This window comes from Marmota monax, unplaced genomic scaffold (genome assembly GCF_021218885.2).
Source record: "Marmota monax isolate L192 unplaced genomic scaffold, Marmota_monax_Labrador192_F-V1.1 WCK01_AAM20220418_F8-fsc00023, whole genome shotgun sequence".
NCBI classification, from domain to species: Eukaryota; Metazoa; Chordata; class Mammalia; order Rodentia; family Sciuridae; genus Marmota; species Marmota monax.
Genome location: NW_026692907.1, coordinates 18156840 through 18171732, shown reverse-complemented (window position 1 = coordinate 18171732; position 14893 = coordinate 18156840). Strand labels below are relative to the sequence as shown.

Genomic DNA, 14893 nt, shown 5'->3' with positions numbered 1-14893 from the left:
TATGCAATCTAAGGCAACATATCGATATAGCCTTGAATTATTTAAAAATCAACAGGCTCAAACTGCAGGAAAATAAGTTGTGAATGCATACTGCATAATCAGTCTGTTAGAGAGGTAGGAGAATAGATGTTGGCCCTGGTAAGTGGAAGAATCTAATATGGAGTAAGCCTATTGAATCTTTTTTCTTTTTTTAATTTTTTTAGTTATAGATGAACACAATATCTTTTATTTATTTTTTATGTGGTAGTGAGGATTGAATCCAGTGCCTCATGCATGCTAGCAAACGCTCTACCACTGAGCTACAACTCCAGCCCATGCCTATTGAATCTTATTAAAACCTTTACTTCTTTTTCAATTTTGTTTTTCTGATTGCCTTTAAGAAAGGAGGATCCAGGAGCTGAAAGAGAGATCCTGCAAGTAAAGATATTCTTTTGATGGACTGTGGTTGTGACTCAGTGGTAGAGTGCTCCCCTAGCATGTGTATGGCACTGGGTTCCATCTTCAGCAGATAAAAATAAATAAGTAAAATAAAGTAATTTTGTCCATGTACAACTAAAGAAAAATATTTTTTTAAAAAAGATATTCTTTTAAACTGTAGTAAATACTCTTGTCAAGAATGTTAGCAGAGGTGTTAGGAGAAGCATATAATTAAAAAAAAATAGAAAAGAAGATGGGAGTGGGAAGGAGTAGCAAGCAGTATGGATGAATGGAAGAATGGAAGGGAGTACATAAAAATCCAAGTCTTTTTAGCAGAAAATTTACTTACCTAAGACACTATTAGCTAGAGTTACTTGATGTCCATTCATTCAGTCAATGTGCATATATGTTAAATGTCTTTAATTATAGCCTTTTCTTTTTAAGGGTACATAATATATGCAATAATAATTGTATATGATTTATATATTTTAAATCAATAGAGTACTAGAGAACTTTGTTTTTTAACTGCATTACAAAGATACTAATTTTAACATCATTAGGTCTTAATTTTAATTAAATGTAAAGAGAAACTTAGTTTACATTTATTTAGTTCAAGAATATTTAAGTATTCTTGATTATTGCCCCAGTATACATTATCATATGTTCATAAGTACTTGCAGAGATTTATTACTCATTCTTTGAAATTCTATATAATCATACACCAATTTTTTTTCTTTTTAAAGTACATTTTATTTTCACTGAATATATATTGCAGGATTAAAGCATTTGGATTGTAATTCAAATCTCTTGGAAACTATACCTCCTGAATTGGCTGGCATGGAATCGCTAGAATTGCTTTATTTGCGGAGGAATAAATTGCGTTTTCTACCAGAATTTCCTTCATGTAGACTATTGAAGGTACTATTTAGTATATTACTAAGTAACGGTATATTTTCTAAAAGTTGCTTATGAAAATGAATTTTTTTTAAAGGACCTAATCTTTTGGTCATGTGTGTTATAAGTAGTGTGTGTGTGTGTGTGTGTGTGTATTTTTTAGAATTTTAATGTGACTACTGACTTTAATGATATTGTTAGTAACAGATTTTTAAAAAGAAATAATTTTTAAAAATAGGTATTTGGTCCCTTCACCTGATTAGTAGTTCATAACTGGAGAAATACTATATAATGAGGGTAACATGGTATGTTGGGACTATCCTATGGGAGACCTGAAATACTAGTAAGAAATATTTAGTTAATGCTATAAGTTGGCTTCTCTCACATTTATGCGATCTGTTTAAAATTACTTTATTTTGGCTTTAAGAATATAACACTGAGGGCTGGGTTTGTGGCTCAGTGGTAGAGTGCTTGCCTAGTATGTGCAAGGCCCTGGTTAATCCTCAGCACCACATAAAAATAAATAAATAAAGGTATTGTGTCCAACCACAACTAAAAATTAAATATTAAAAAAAAAAAAGTATAGCATTAGAGGGCTGGGGATACATATAGCTCAGTTGGTAGAGTGCTAGCCTCGCATGCACAAGGCCCTGATTTCAATTCCCAGCACCACGAAAAAAAAAAAAAGAATAATGCATTGGGCTGGGGTTGTGGCTCAGTGGTAGAGCACTTGCCTTGCATGCATGAAGCAAGGGTTCGATCCTCAGCACCACATAAAAATAAATATAAAAATATATTGTGTCCATCTACAACCAAAAAAAAAGAATATAGCATTATAGCCAGGCACAGTGGCATATGCCTGTAATCCGGCAGCTCAGCAGGAAGATTGCAAGTTCAAAGCCAGGCTCAGGAGAAGTGAGACTCTGAGCAACTCAGTGAGGACCCTGTCTCTAAATAGAATGCAAACTAAGACTGGGGGTGCGGCTCAGTGGTTGAGTGCTCCTGAGTTCAATCTCCAGTACCAAAAAAAAAAAAAAAAGAAAGAATATAGCATTATAATTATGTTTAAAGTTTGTCATGCTTTACTTTTCTTTATATCTACTTTTAGTGTTAAAAGAGTTTCTAAATAGAAAGATAACAGTGATCTAAAAAAATGGTAATGGAAAAGTTTTCATTTAATTAGCTAATTTTCCAACTGATAATTATAAATTCTGTTAATGGGATACCAATGTGTATAATTATCATTAATGGTAACATTACATGAACTCACTAAAATATAAATTTTTTGATTGGTACTGATTTGTTTTGAAACTAATTTTTCATCATTGTACTTTTTAGACTTATGCTTTTATTAATATTATAAATGTAGCTAGTAAATCATTTCTCTACTTTGGTTTTGTAAACTTGATGTTTCTGCAAGATTCATCTTTAATTATTTTTCTATTGCCAGAACATTTTTGAAGATATTCTTCTTTGCCTTTTTTCTTTATATGTAAAATAGCTTAAATGTAATTAAAAATGTACCTTAGTAATAAGAAAGTTGTATTTTTTCTAATGTATATTTCCATGATTTGAAGTTAAGAGTACCCACAATTTTATTTTCGTTATCTAATATAAAATTGAATAAGAAATGCGTATGGCTGATCTTTGTTTTTTTAGGAATTGCATGTAGGTGAAAACCAAATTGAAATGTTAGGAGCAGAACATCTTAAGCATCTGAATTCCATTCTCGTGCTAGACCTGAGGGATAACAAGTTAAAATCTGTTCCAGATGAAATTACAGTACTACAGTCTTTGGAAAGGCTTGACTTAAGCAACAATGACATTAGTAGGTAAGTTAATAGATCAAATTAATAGAAGTTATATTTGTATTTAGTCATAATTTATTAATTAAAATATTTGTAAAACAATACATGAGATCCTTTTGTAAATCTTGAATTCACTAAATATTTATTGAGCAGATATTATCTACAAAGAAAGATTAACTAGATTTCGTCCTTGGCAGCTGGCTTGATAATGTTTATAGAAGTAGAAACAAGTTACTGTAATTCACTAGAACTAAAATCTAGGGAAACTGGATTTTTGGTCCACATTTTTTTGTTGTACATAATGGCGGGACTTGTTATGTATTCATACAAGCACACAATATAGCAATATTATTTGGCCAACACAGCTCCCAGCAGGCTGGAGTTTTATGTGTTTTTTCACTGTACTATGTCCAACTCTTAGATCAGTGCCTTTGGCATATAGAAGGTGCTTTATAAATGTTTCTTGGATCTGTTAAATGAATGTAAAGCCATTAGAGGAATATAAAGCACTTTGGGGGCTTAAAGGATTTACAGTTCACTAAGAGGAATCAGGGCACACTTCATAGCAGTAACTTTTTCAGATGTTCTTCAAGACTGGGATTAGGGTAAAGTAAGTTAATTGCCTAGAACACAAAATGTAAGAACATACTCACTTTCAGAATTACACCTCATCTTAGTTATACTGGATCTTTATACAATAGAAGTTTCAGGTTCATGTGTAAGGTAGTGAGGATGATACATTTGGCAGGAGGAAACAGCACAAACAAAACTTTGGGAATTCTAAATAAGGTGCACAGAGGGAGCTTGTAAAAATTTTGAGCTTGAAAACTAAGTTGAGCCACATGGAAGAGACCCTTGAAGAAACAGTTTTCATTTTAAGTGCTAAAGAAAGACTATGTACAAGGCTAATTTGAGTGTAATATTAAAACAATAACAATAATACGTTGAATAGGAGTGGTTTTATAAGTAGGAAATCTAAAAGCTGTTAGTTTAGTAGTTATCACTAAGGAACACATTTTAGTCAATGGCTTGTATTGACAGTTGTATAGATTTATGTAATGAGGAACTAAATTTTGAAAGCAATGGGAATGAAAAGAAAAAGGCATATGTGTGGTGAATTAGAATAAATTGTATTTAGCAGCTGACTGATTATGTTGGACATGGAGAGAAGCAGAGCAGTGAGCAAAGAATCATAAAATGTCATAAAACATCATATTTAGAAATGGAATTATATATACAGACTCAGATCATATATCAACTGGATGTCTGAGGTTTTAAGTTTGAATGCCAGAAATATGGAGTACTATTCACAAAAGAAGAAAAAATTAGGCAAGGCAGATTTTCTTTTATGTGTATATTTTAATAAATATTTTTCAAAGTAACATTTGTTTCCACAATGTACTTATGGCATATTTAGACCATTGATTTCAATACTTGGATAATGATCACCTTTTCATACATATATGATAGAATTAAGCAGTGACCTGAATATCTATAAAAGTGTTTATCTTTCCAGTAATGAATAAAATAATCTATTGCTTCTTACAAATATTAACATGTAAAATTTTCTCCTTGGTGGTTTTATTTAGTCTACTGCATAAGAGCAGTAGGAAGCAGATGTTTAACAAAAACTAAATGGTTGGTACAAATATTTTTAATGTCAGAAAATGTATTTCAGTTTTTCTGATATCAGAAAATATATTCACATATATTTTCCTCTTTCTCCAGAGCTCTGGAGATAAAGGGCCTACAACATAATCATATTTTAGTATATTTTTAGGAGTTTTTTTCCTTCCCTCAAAGCATATAGTTCTGAGATACTAATAATTCTTGTCATTTTCCACCCCTTCAAATTTTCTTCTAACTAAAATACTGGTTCCTAATACTGTTACTAGAATAGTTTCTATAAAATAAAAATATCTAATCATTCATCTACTTGAGAAGCTTTGATAGTTTTCCATTGCCATAGCACTGTTTTCTCAAATACGGCTGAGTATTAGAATCATTTAAAAGGCATTAAATAAGGGGAAAAATAATACAGATTTTGAGGTACCAATGAATTAGAATCTCTTACAATGACACCTTATAGTTTGTTTTGTTTTATTTTGTTTAAAAAATAATTCCTGGGAAGATTTTGGTACATCTTGTCTTCAAACCAGTAATTGAAAGATAAAGTCCAAAATTTCTGGTAAAACAGTCAAGGGTGTCTGAAGCTGAAACGACTTTTGGTTGCTTCTTTCTTTCGCTGTTCTAGGTATCCTGCTTTCTGACTACATCAAACTATAAATACGCCACCCCTTCCTTTTGTTTCTTTATCCTAAAATGCCCTTTTCCTGCCTTAATGCCTAAGGGAATCCCATTCATTTTAAGCCCAAATCCAGGTGTTGCTACTCACTTCTATTCCTTTATCCTTGTTTCTATTTTCACAGCAGCTTTACTTATTTAGGGTTTTTCTTATTATATATATTTTTATATAATGTTATTTTTTGATGTGTGACTTACATATAATAAAAGCATATACTTTGATGACTTTTGGCAAATGTGTACAGTTGTGTAAACATTGTCACAGTCATGTTAGAAAACTTCTGTCTTCCCAAGAATTTTCCGCCTTTGCCATCAATTCTGTTTCCATATTGCTAACTAGTAACTACTATGTACTCTCTTTGCCTTTTGTAGAAAATCATATAAATGGCTTTATGCAGTATACAGTTTTTGTGTTTGGCTTCTTTCATGTAGCATAAAGTTTTTGTAATTCACTCATGTAGTTGTGTTCATAAAGTTCATTCATTTTTGCTGAATATTCTCTTATGTAGATATATCACAATTTAGTCATCTCTACTAGTTAGTTGATGAACATTTGGGTGTTCTTCAATTTTTTTGCTATTGTGAACATTCGTGTGTAAGATTTTGTATGGACATTATTGTTTTTATTTGGGGGGCTTGGTAAATATAGGGAGTAGAATTGCTTACTTGTATGGTGGATATATCTTCAATTTTAAAAGACACCATTTTTAAAGTAGTTGTATTACGTGTATTCTCACCAGCAATATAACATACGTATTATTTGTTATATTTTGTGCACTTTTATATGTGTTTTTTCCCTTTGTTCAATTGAGAACTTCAGAGCAAGAAGTTTGACACTATGCCAATTTGTAGTATTTTGTAGAAACAATAAATTTTATTGAGAGTGTATATGTGTATAAATGGGTTATCTTTTTTATGTGCCAAAGATAAAAATGACTGTTCTTATTGAATGAAAACCTAATTGGGTATGTATTTTGTTGTTTTTATTTGTCATTTTTTTTCATTTAGAAATAATTTTATTTGCTTCCTTGAAGTACAAAATTAAAACATTATTAATGAGACTGGTTGAATTGCTGAGTCATTAAAATTTATATTTTTTTAACATTTTCTTTTTAGCACTAGATATAATTTAGCAAATATTTTATATCTAACATTCTTTTTTAGCAATTTTATCATGACAACTTTGAAGATATGTCTGGTTTTTCTTTTATATGTTTAGCATTATCTGAGGGAAAAAATTTTAGGCCTATGTAGGCCTTTTTTGAGACTATTATATTATATTGTTTATCATATGCTGTTAATTTATAGTTAACTATTTGGTTGGTCTAGATTTATATTTAACATTTTCTCTGAAATCAATTTAATCTTTTGTAGTCTGCCCTGTTCATTGGGAAACCTACATTTGAAATTCCTGGCACTAGAAGGAAATCCTTTGAGAACCATTCGGAGAGAAATTATAAATGTAACTATTTAAAATTCAGCTCTTTATCTTTCAATTGAATTGTAAATGTATATATGTTGATCTGTAAAACTGCAAGGTATTCTTGGTGAATGCATGTTTTTTTTTCCTCTGCCCTTTCAGAAAGGAACTCAAGAAGTTCTAAAATATCTACGGAGTAAGATCAAAGGTACTTTTTCTATTTTCTTCTATACTTTAAAGAATTATATGAAAGGTGGTAAAGTATTGGTACATAAATTTCAATGTACTCAATATGAGTATTTAGAAGGAATAGTTCCTGGAAGTTGTGGCTCTGTTCTGTATCCACATAGCCATAATAATGCTAAGATTATAAAAACTGAAACTCGTAACAGTAATGTTCAATCTTTAATCTCTTTAACTTAAAATCTATCAATTATAATATATCATAACAAATCTTCAGTAAGTACCTAGTGCTTTAACTTTGAAAAATGAGTATGACTTTACTTTTAGGATATAACACATAGGTTCCACTAACTTGTAAATACTTTAATAGGTAGTTGAGTACCTACTATCCATGAGTTTTGTTAAATTCTGACCAAAATGAAGAAAAAATATTATTAGGTATGATGTCATATGAACATGCATCAAAAATTAAAATAGTACTGTAAATTTATTTTTAGTAATCTATTAAATTTTTAGTATTTCACTAAAAATGTGATATATCCCAGTTTTTATTTCATATCTGTCATCTTAGCAAAAAGAACAAAATTAGGGGTTGGGCATAGTGGCACATGTCTGTAATCCCAGTGGCTTGGGAGGCTGAGGCAGGAGGATCAAGAGTTCTAAGCCAGCCTCAGCAATTTAGCGAGGTGCTAAGCAACTCAGTCAGACCCTGTCTCTTAAAAAAATACAAAATAGGGCTGCGGATATGACTCAATGATCGAGTGCCCCTAAATTCAATCCCTGGTACCCACCCACTCCCCAAAAAAGAACATAATTAGTTGTACTAGTGTATTGCTGTGTAACAACAGTTGCTCTAAAACTTAATGGCCAAGTGAAATAGCTATTAATTTAGTTTACAGCTCTGTTTTTTATGCAGTCTTGCATGGTTCTGTGTTCTCAGTTAACCTATGTTAAATGAGTAAGTTCATTCTTCAGCAAATTTTTTTTTTTTCTGTACCAGGGATTGAACCCAGGAGTGCTTAGCCACTGAGCCACATCCCCAGCCCTTTATTAATTGATTTATTTTGAGACAGGGTCTTACTAAATTGCTTAGGGCCTTGGTAAATTGTTGCGGCTGGCTTTTAAACTTCTAATCCTCCTGACTCAGCCTCTGAGCTACTTGGATTACAGGTTTGTGCCACCACACCTGACAATGATTTCTATTTTCTACCTTCATTGTCAGATAAAGTATTAAAATAATTTTCTAAAAATCTTATTGCCTATCAATGAAACCATTTCCTTTCTTCTCTAGATAGGCTTTTTCCTCCAGAAAATATGGATTATTCTGACATATGATCAGTTAGAGGTCATGTCAAAATAACCAAATTTTTATGGATACAAAAAGTCTGGGTGAATCTAATGTAGATTACATTTGTGTACCAACCTTTCTGTTCAGTAACCTTTATCCAAAGGTAAGTAAGGAAATCCATGCATGCAATTTTATTTTCTCCAGAAACATCACAAAAGAAATTGGTGATGGAAAATTTTGTTAATGTATGTATCTGAAAGGTAGGAAGAACTGGGAAAAAAGAAAATGGCAACAAAAATTTTGAAGTTGGAAATAAATTCTCTTTCCTTTTTTTTTTTTTTTTTTTTTTGTGGTGCTGGGGATTAAACCTGTAACCAAAAGCTTATCCTGTTTCCCCAATGCTAATTAATGTCAATTTAATATAGATGACACAGTTTTGTAAAAAAGGAAAAAAGTTTTATTGCTTTGCTAGCAAAGGAGAAACACAGGGGACTCCTGTCCCTGAGGCTGTGATTCTGTCCATCAGGGAAAACAAGGCTTTTAAAGAAGCTATTCAAATCCTATGATCCCAGGTGTGCCCTGTAGGTATGTTGAAATTCACTTCTTAGATCCTCTGGCAGATATCTCCTTCCTGTGGTGGGTATGTTGGGGAAGAAAAGATAACACTATCTCCTTAATCTTGTTAGAGAAGGGGAGAAGAGGGGAGAGAAGAACTTGTCCTTTTAATAATAGGGCTGGGGATATAGTGTGCTTACCTGGCATGCTTAAAGCCCTGGGTTCAATCCTCAGCCCTACCAAAAAAAAAAAAAAAAAAAAAAGAAGCCTCAGAACAACATTGCATATTGCTTAAGAGAATTATACATCAACATGACATAACAATCATAAATATCTATTCCCCAAGCAATGGAACATCTACATACATCAGACAAACCCTCCTCAACTTCAAGAATCAAATAGACCCAACACAATAATACTGGGTGACTTTACTTTAACACACCTCTCTCACTGCTGAATGGATCCTCGAGACAAAAACTAAACAGAGAGTTAGGGATATAGCTCAGTTGGTAGAGTGCTTGCCTCATGAACACAAGGCCCTGGGTTCAGTCCCCAGCACCACAAAAAAAAACCAAAAAACCTAAATGAAGAAACGTTAGAATGAAATAATACAATCAATAATTTAGACTTAACAGACATGTAGAATGTTTCATCTATCAATGACTGAATACACTTTCTTCTTAGCAACACACTTATCTTTCTCTAATACAGACTATATTATATAAGCTCTCACATGTTGGCATATAATTGTAATATTACCTTAATATATTTTTAGCATCTTTAGGGTTATTTTGATAGCTTCCTTTCCATTTCCATTTGTGTTCTTACTTTTTTTTTTTTTGATTAGACTTCTTTGATTTTATTAAATTTTAGCTGTATTATCTCTTTTCTATTATATATATATTTCTTTTCCTACTCTTACTTTTTCCTTACTCCTACTTTATTTGAAAATAATTTGATTGTTATTCTAGCTTCTTTAAAAAAATTTTTTTTTCAGTTGTAGCTGGACACAATACCTTTATTTTATTTATTTATTTTTATGTGGTGCTCAGGGTCAAACCCAGGGCCTCACATGTGCTAGGGGAGCACTCTACTGCTGAGCCACAACCCCAGCCCTATTCTAGCTTCTTTATGATACAAGTACTTTAAGTTATAAATGTTTATCTGAGTACTGTTTCATCCCAGAGATCCTGATATTTTAAGCTTTTTTTCTATAATTTTTTATTATTGATATATGACAGTGGAATGCATTACAATTCTTATTACACATATAGAGCACAATTTTTCATACCTGTGGTTGTATACAAAGTATATTCATACCAATTCATGTCTTCATATGTGTACTTTGGATAATAATGATCATCATGTTCCACCATCATTTCTAACCCCATGCCCACTCCATTTACCTCTAATCCCTCTGCCCTATCTAGAGTTCACCTTTTCCTCCCATGCTCCTTCTTCTTATCCCACTATGAATCAGCTTCATATCAAAGAAAACATTTGGCATTTAGTTATTTGGGATTGGCTAACTTTACTTATTATTATCTTCTCTAACTCCATCCATTTACCTGCAAATGCCATGATTTTTTGCTCTTTTATTGCTGAGCAATATTCTATTGTGTATATGTGCCACTTTTTTAAAATCCTTTTATCTACTGAAGGGCATCTAGGTTCCACAGTTTAGCTATTGTGAATTGTGCTGCTATAAACATTGATGTGACAGTGTCCCTATGGTATGCTGTTTTTAAGTCCTTTGGGTATACACCAAGGAGTGGGATAGCTGGGTCATATGGTGGTTCCATTCCCAATTTTTTAAGAAATCTCCATACTGCTTTCCATATTGGCTGCACCAGTTTGCAGTCCCACCAGCAGTGTATGAGTGTACCTTTTTCCCCACATCCTTGCCAAAGCTTATTGTTGTTTGTCTTTATAATAGCTGCCATTATGACTGGAGTGAGGTGAAATCTTAAGAGTGGTTTTGATTTGTATTTCTCTGATTGCTAGCAGTGATGAACATTTTTTCATATATTTGTTGATTGATTATATATCATTATTTGAGGAGTATCTGTTCATGTCCTCGGCCCATTTATTGATTGGGTTGTTTTTTTTTTTTTTTTTGGTGTTTAACTTTTTGAGTTCTTTATATACCATAGAGATTAGTGCTCTATCTGATGTTGAGGAGTAAAAGTTTTCTCCCAAGATGTAGACTCTCTATTCACCTCACAGATTGTTTCTTTTGCTAAGAAGAAACTTTTTAGTTTGAATCCATCCCATTTATTGATTCTTGGTTTTAATTCTTACGCCAAAGGAGTCTTATTAAGGACATTGGGGCCTAATCCCACATGATGGAGATTAGGGCCTACTTTTTCTTCTATTAGATGCAGGGTCTCTGGTTTTATTCCTAAGTCCTTGATCCATTTTGAGTTGAGTTTTGTACATAGTGAGAAATAGGGGGTTTAATTTCATTTTGTTGCATATGGATTTCCAGTTTTCCCAGCACCATTGATTGAAGAGGCTATCTTTTCTCCAATGTATGTTTTTGGCATCTTTGTCTAATATAAGATAATTGTAATTTTGTGGGTTAGTCTCTGTGTCCTCTATTCTGTACCATTAGTCTACGAGTCTGTTTTGGTGCCAATACCATGCTGTTTTTGTTACTATTGCTCTGTAGTATATAGTTTAAGCTCTGCATACAGTGATGCCACTTGCTCCACTCTTCTTCCTAAGGATTTGTATTTCTTAAGCTATTCTAGATCTCTTATTTTTCCAGATGAATTTCATGATTGCTTTTTCTATTTCAATGAGGAATGTCATTGGGATTTTGATTAAAATTGCATTGAATCTGTATTGTACTTTTGGAAGTATGGTCATTTTTTTTTTAATATTTAGTTTTTAGTTGTAGTTGAACACAATACCTTTATCTTTATTTATTTTTATGTGGTTCTGAGGTTTGAACCCAGGGCCTCGCACATGCTAGGTGAGTGCTCTACTGCTGAGTCACAACCCCAGCCCATTATGGTCATTTTGCTAATATTAATTCTGCCTATCCAAGAGCAAGGTAGATCTTTCCATCTTCTAAGATCTTCTTTTATTTCTTTCTTTAGGGTTCTGTAATTTCATTATATAGATCTTTCACCTCTTTCATTGATTCCCATTTTTTTTTTTTTTGAGGCTATTGTAAATAGGGTAGTTTTCCTTATTTCCATGAGAATTTGTCACTGATCTACAGAAATGCCTTTGATTTGTGGGTGTTGATTTTATATCCTCCTACTTTGCTGAATTCATTTACTATTTCTAAAATTTTCCTGGTGGAACTTTTAGGGTCTACTAGGTATAGAATTATATCATCAGCAAATAGTGCCAATTTTCATTCTTCTTTTCCTATGTTCTTGTCAGAATTTTATTGAGAATTTTTCATCTATATTCATAATTTCTTTCATCTGTCTAATTGCTCTGGTCAGAGTTTCAAGAACTATGTTAAATAGAAATGGTGAAAGAGGGCATCCCTGTCTTGTACCAATTCAATTTTTCTCGATTTAGAATGATGTTGGCCTGGGGCATAGGTAGCCTTTATGATGTTGAGATATGTTCCTCTTATCCCTGATTTTTCTAGTGTTTTGAACATAAAGGGGTGCTGTATTTTGTCAAATGCTTTTTCTGCGTCTATTGAGATGATCATATGATTCTTATCTTTAAGTCTATTGATGTGATTTATTACGTTTATTGATTTCTGTGTGTTGAACCAAACTTGCATCCCTGGGATGAATCCCACTTGATTGTGATGCATGGTCTTTTTGATATGTTTTTGTATTCGATTTGCCAGAATTTTATTGAGAATTTTTGCATCTATATGCATTAGAGAAATTGGTCTGAAGTTTTTTTTTTTTTTTGATGTGTCTTTGCCTGGTTTTGGAATCAGGGTGATACTGAGCTCAAAGAATGAGTTTGGAAGTGCTCCCTCTTTTTCTATTTCCTGAAATAATTTGAAGAGTATTTTTTTTTTTTTAATTTTATTTTTTTTTATTGTTGGTTGTTCAAAACATTACATAGTTAATTTGAAGAGTATTGGTATTAGTTCTTTAAATGTGTTGTAGAACTCGGCTATATATCCATCTGTTCCTGGGTTTTTCTTGGTTGGTAGACTTTTGATGGCGTCTTTTATTTCGTCACTTGAAATTGATCTGTTTAAATTGTGTATCTCCTGATTCAATCTGAGCAAATTATGACTCTAGAAATTTGACGATGCCTTTGATATTTTCTATTTTATTAGAGTACAAGTTTTCAAAATAATTTCTACTTATCTTCTGTAGTGTCTGTCATGACATTTCCTTTTCATCATTTATGTTAGTAATTTGAGTTTTCTCGCCTTCTCTTCGTTAGCATGGCTAAGGGTCTGTCAATTTCATTTATTTTTCCAAAGAACCAACTTTTTTTTCTGTCAATTTTTTCAATTTTTTTTTGTTGTTGTTTCAATTTCATTGATTTCTGCTCTGATTTTAATTATTTCCTGTCTTCTGCTTTTGGTGTTGATTTGTTTGTCTTTTTCTGGGGCTTTGAGATGTAATGTTGAGTCATTTATTGTTGACCTTTTATTCTTTTAAGGAATGAACTCCATGCAATGAACTTTCCTCTTAGAACTGCTTTCATAGTGTCCCAGAGATTTTGATATGTTGTATCTGTGTTCTCATTCATCTCTAAAAACTTTTTAATCTCCTCCTTGATGTCTTTTGTAACCCATTGTTCATGCAGTAGCATATTATTTAGTCTCCAGGTGTTGGAGTGGATTTTATTTCTTATTTTATCATTGATTTCTAATTTCATTCCGTTATGATTTGAAAGAATGCAGGGTAGTATCTCTACTTTTTTATATATGCTAAGAGTTGCTTTGTGGCATAGTATATGGTCTGTTTTAGAGAAGGATCCTTGTGCTACTGAGAAGAAAGTGTATTCTCTTGTTGAAGGATGAAAAATTCTATATATGTCAGTTAAGTCTAAGTTATTGATTGTATTATTGAGTTCTATAGTTTCTTTGTTCAGCTTTTGTATGGAAGATCTATTTAGTGATGAAAGAGGGGTGTTAAAGTCACCAAAAATTATTGTGTTGTCATCTGTTTAACTCTTGAATTTGAGAAGAGTTAGTTTGTTTGAACGTAGATGCTCCATTGTTTGGGGCATATATATTTATAATTGTTAAGTCTTGTAGGTGTATAGTTCCCTTGAGCAGTATGTAGTGTCCTTCTTTGTCCTTTTTGATTGACTTTAGTTTAAAGTCTGCTTTATTTGATATGAGGATAGAAATTCCTGGCTTGTTCCAACGGTCCATGTGAGTGGTATGGTTTTTCCCAACCCTTCACCTTCTGTCTGTGGATGTTTTTTTTCTATGAGATGAATCTCTTGGAGGAAGTATGTTGTTCGGTTCTTTTTTCTTTCTTTTTTTTTTTCATCTGATCTGCTAGTCTATGCCTGTTGATTGGTAAGTTTAGGCCGTTAACATTCAGGGTTATTATTGAGAGATAATTTGTATTCCCAACCATTTTTGTTTGTTTTTGGTATTTAATTGTGACTGACTTGGTTTCTCCTCTGATTAGATTTTCCTTTAGTGTAATACCTCTCTGCTGATTTTCATCATTGTTTTTCATTTCCTCTTTTTGGAATATTTTGCTGAGGATGTTCTGTAGTGCAGGTTTTCTAGTTGTAAATTCTTTTAACTTTTGTTTATCATGGAAGGTTTTTATTTCATCATAAATCTAAAACTTAGTTTTGCTGGATATAAGATTCTTGGTTGGCATCCATTTTCTTTCAGAGCTTGGTATATGTTGTTCCATCATCTCCTAGCTTTGAGGGTCTGGGTTGAAAAATCTGCTGAGATGTGAATTAGTCTCCCCCTATATGTGATCTGATTCCTCTCTTTCAGCTTTTAAGATTCTATCCTTATTCTGTACGCTAGGCATTTTCATTATAATGTGCCTTGGTGTAGATCTGTTGTAATTTTTTACATTTGGTGTCCTGTAAGCCTCGTGTTTT

At 32.4% G+C, this 14893-nt stretch overlaps 1 protein-coding gene across 1 annotated transcript in view; it reads left to right on the top strand.

Annotated features, from left to right (window-relative positions):
• Lrrc40 (leucine rich repeat containing 40) overlaps positions 1–14893 on the top strand; it is a 71308-nt gene that overhangs the window by 26422 nt on the left and 29993 nt on the right. Inside the window, exons 6-9 of the mRNA XM_046450954.2 lie at positions 1193–1335; positions 2971–3143; positions 6798–6885; positions 7006–7051. Coding sequence (XP_046306910.1) covers positions 1193–1335; positions 2971–3143; positions 6798–6885; positions 7006–7051 — 450 coding nt within the window. The remainder of the gene's footprint in view (positions 1–1192; positions 1336–2970; positions 3144–6797; positions 6886–7005; positions 7052–14893) is intronic.